The sequence below is a fragment of the Octopus bimaculoides genome, chromosome 2, assembly GCF_001194135.2.
Source record: "Octopus bimaculoides isolate UCB-OBI-ISO-001 chromosome 2, ASM119413v2, whole genome shotgun sequence".
Classification (NCBI taxonomy): domain Eukaryota; kingdom Metazoa; phylum Mollusca; class Cephalopoda; order Octopoda; family Octopodidae; genus Octopus; species Octopus bimaculoides.
Window position 1 is genome coordinate 41,724,211 of NC_068982.1, and position 4,221 is coordinate 41,728,431.

At 33.7% G+C, this 4,221-nt stretch overlaps 1 protein-coding gene across 1 annotated transcript in view; it reads left to right on the forward strand.

Annotated features, from left to right (window-relative positions):
• Nucleotides 1-2,228: 2,228 nt before the first annotated feature.
• The window catches only part of LOC106880544 (putative uncharacterized protein DDB_G0282499), an 88,556-nt gene continuing 86,563 nt past the window's right edge, over nucleotides 2,229-4,221 (forward strand). The window contains exon 1 of the mRNA XM_014930533.2: nucleotides 2,229-3,864. Within this exon, the coding sequence (XP_014786019.1) occupies nucleotides 2,664-3,864 (1,201 nt within the window). The 5' untranslated portion in view covers nucleotides 2,229-2,663. The remainder of the gene's footprint in view (nucleotides 3,865-4,221) is intronic.

Below are 4,221 nucleotides of genomic sequence, written 5' to 3' on the forward strand. Positions count from 1 at the left end.
GAATCATGAGCATGCTTGGTAAAATGCTTAGCAGTATTTCGTCTGTCTTTATTTTGTGAGTTCAAATTCCGCCGAGGGCAACTTTACTTTTCATCCTTTCGGGGTCAATGAAAAAAGTGCCAGTTGGGGTTGATGTAATCGACTTATGCCCTCCCTCAAACTTGCTGGCCTTGTGCCAAGATTTGAAACCATTATTACATTAACTATTCTCACCCTGTTTTCTGTTTGTTCTAAAGAAGAGCAGCATTTACTGATCCATTTTCTGTAACAGAGACAGAAATCATCAGAAGCTTTCATCAAAGTATGTGGACAGTGTTTTACCAGTATAAACTGTCTATAGATAGATCGAAAAATTTAGAAATGGTCACACAAGAAAGAACCAGTATTACTATCCTTTACTTATAACAACACTGAACAAGTTCATGACACGGTTCTGTACAAATGAGAGGTATGTATTGATGAAGTGGCATATAATTTGCAAATATGTCATGTCATAGTAGATTTGGCTTTGGTTAAATTTGTGCAAGATAGGTCCAAAAACTTATAGAATGGTACGAACAAAATCGTTTTCAAATCTACTCATAACTTTTGGATCACTATCATAATATAAGTAATACATCTTCAGAATAAATGAATAAATAAATAGATATAGAATTGTCACTGGTGGCAAAATATGGATATATCCCTATGAACGAGAGAGTAAATGTGAGAATATAGAATACAAACCTTCACAATCGGCTGATAGAAAAAAAAAGTTAAAAACTTAACCAACGGCAGAAAAAGTGATTCCGATATTTTATTGGAACTTGTAACGGCCAATATTGAAGCAATATCAACAGTGAAGATGTTCATTATAGGGAGATGTTATACGACAAGCTAAAGCCTGCAATTCAAAGCAAATGCTGAGGACTACTGTTGAAAATCTTTGTGCTGTTGCATGACAATGCCTATCTTCATACAGCCGCTCACATCATTGAAATATTTCAGAAACTCAAATTTGCGATATTAGTGCGTTCTCCATTAGTCTCCTTCCTGCCACCTGTTTGCTCTAACAGAAGATGTTTTAGGAGGAAATGATTTGCCTCAGATTAAGAAATGAAGAGGTGAATATGTTTAAAACGTGACTCGTATCTTATCTGAAAACATTTTCCTGATACTATAATGAGGGTTACTAAATGTATTAAAAAAAAAAAAGGCGTGCGTGTGTACATATATATATATATATATATATATATATATATATAGAGAGAGAGAGAGAGAGAGATAGATAGATAGATATGGAGAAAGAAAGACTGCATTATTGAACAATAAATCATTTCTTCACGACTTCGACGAGTTTAATGTTCCACCGAAAACATAATCTACAACATAAAACGGTAAAAAAAAAAAAAAAAACGCACACAGTTTAGAAGATCGAAGTTCAGCGATTGATCCAGAAATCATTGATCATGATGTGATTATTTTAAGAGTAGTCAGAGACAGTTTTTTTTTCTAATTGCAGTTATTTCACAGAGTCGATAGGGAGTACTAATTTTTTGTTTATTTTTGTAATTACCACCTTACCTTCGAGAATCGTTAAACAGTAACAGTTGCATACTGAGTCAAATAACTCTACCTTTTCCTTACAGTTTTGATTCCTCGAGCAAATATATACTTAAATTGATAATGTATGAATTACATACAGAAAGCATAAGAAAATAATAAAGAGGAAAAGAAACTTTCACTGCGTAAATATATTATTGTGAGCACCAATAACAAGTTCTATTAAAAACTTTCAAAATACTTTCTTTCATTTCATTTTTATTTTATCTTTATTATTTTTTTGACTTTTAAAGTATACAGAGTGGCACTTCTCAAGAATCTGTTTTTCTCAACAGTATTTATTTAACTAAGTAAAATCTTTTGACAAACCATTTCGTGACAACCACTTGACTGCTTGCTTCTAACGTATCGAAAGTATAAAATTAATAAATGTGACCAACGACCCGACAGTTTTTCTTTCTTTGTTTTGTTTTGTACTTTTTGATTTCATACCTTAAAAAACAGTGTTAGTTATCACTTGAACAATAAAGTCAAAGTTTATATTGCTTCATTTCTTTAAAGAAATGTAAAGAAAATAGTTTTACCATCGACAAAGTGCATTAAATTGTAAATATAGACATTTTTTAATTGAATTTATTTAAATTTCTCGTTTCGTTTGTTCCACTCATAATTTTGTTTTGCTTATACGGCTAAAGTGCCCACTCGACCTGACCAATCAAAAGTGTCGTCGGCCTTCGTTAGTCTGACCTAAACCCACTTTAAATCGTTATTCGCGCACTCTATGCCTACCTTAGGTCATATTTTGAGCTTCGTTATTCTTTTTTGTTTTTAGTTAGCTATTCTTTTTTTTTCTTCTTCTCTCCCTTTCTGAATAATCTCACAAATTAATGCATTGTTTCTTACGTTTGTTATTTATATCTGGAAAGTACAGGGACGGAAAAGAAAAACATCAACAAATTCTCACGCACGTTTTGATTTGAAATCGTCTGCCGACTAAATCTGCTGATATATCATTTTTCGTGTTTCATTCATTGTTACACGCTAGAAATTACTATTTTGTTTCATTGATATTGTTTGTTGATAGTTGATTTGAATATCTATGTGTTTGCGGTTTCAAAACGATGTCTCATATCGATAGTTCTCATCAACAACAATATCAATCGATCAACAGCAATACTTCTTTATGTAACCTTAAAAATAGTAACACGACTGATGATCTCCCTAAACAGTTCGTGTCTTCTCTAAGAATTCTTTTCGATATTCTCGATGAAAACCACAGTGGTTATGTTCGATTATTGGATATTGAAAGCCGATGGAAGGAAGACGGTGTTAAAGGCCTTCCGCCTGGTGTTGTAGATGCTCTCAGAAAAGTGACACCACCAAATGGTTACTTGAATTTTGATAGATTTGTAGCCGGTCTGAAACTCGTTCTGTGGCGAAACAGACTTAATGATTCTCAGAATAATACTGATGTTGAGCAATCAGATCAAGATGGGGTTTTCTTAGGTAAGGAAAACAAATTAAACAATTATAATGATGAAAAAACTATGAATTTCACAGGGTCACAAGAGCAGTACGGCCACATAAATATTTCGCCAAATATTGATGGTCAGTTTTTCAATCGGCATCACAACACTGCGGCGGATGTCTTTAACAGCAGCTTAACTCCAGCCACTGGTATAACGAATGTGCCTGGCCGACTGGGCAGCAGTCAGCACACTACCTTAGGCCATCAGAACAGTGCGACAAACGTGACAACCAATGTGCATAGCAGTGGTCATCAACACAACACTCATTATCAGACATCAGCTAGTCATTATAATTCAAACAATACACATTACAACACCCCGGTTAATAGTAGCCACGATACTAGTCGATATAGCAATAATAACAGTCTTCAATCTATTGGAACTGGAGTAGGAAACAATGCTGTGTCTAATGATAAGTTTACTCACAACCAACGTTTACCTTGTCTCACAAGATCTGCAGACAGGCCACCCCTTCAATCACGACAGGTGAGCCACTCACACCTTCAATATAATACTGATACACAAGAACCTTTTGTAACTGACCAGGCATCTTTACCCACACATGCATCTAATACACACCAACGTTCCTTGTCTCCACCCCAAGTGCCACCAAGAGACCAAAGCAAAGCCAATATTCTTAACGAATTGAAACTCTGGCAGAAACAGCGTATGAAACATGTAACCCCAACTGCAGCAGAATCACAAAATACAAATCGTTACACATCGTCCAAATGGAATTCTGGACGAAATATATCTGCAAATGAAAGCAAAGATACAGACAGGAATATATATGGTAAGAATAACTAATATTGTATTACACGCACGCACACACACACACATATGCACATGCACACACTAGTTTGATTGAATTTTAGAAAAGGCATTTGCACATTACAATCTTGAATATTTCTGTTTTAGCGAAATATTTCTCATTCAGATTAAGAATTCTATTCTGCCTTGTTTCAGAGTCAAATAAGATAAAAAAGCATTTTATATTATTCTTAAATATATTTTATACATAATCCTGTAATAGATAATTTAGTTTGTGAGTTTTTATATAAAAGTACTATTTACATGAATATATTGTGAATTTTCATATAAAATTCTTTTCTTATTTGAATATATTTGCTATTTAGGTATATTATATATG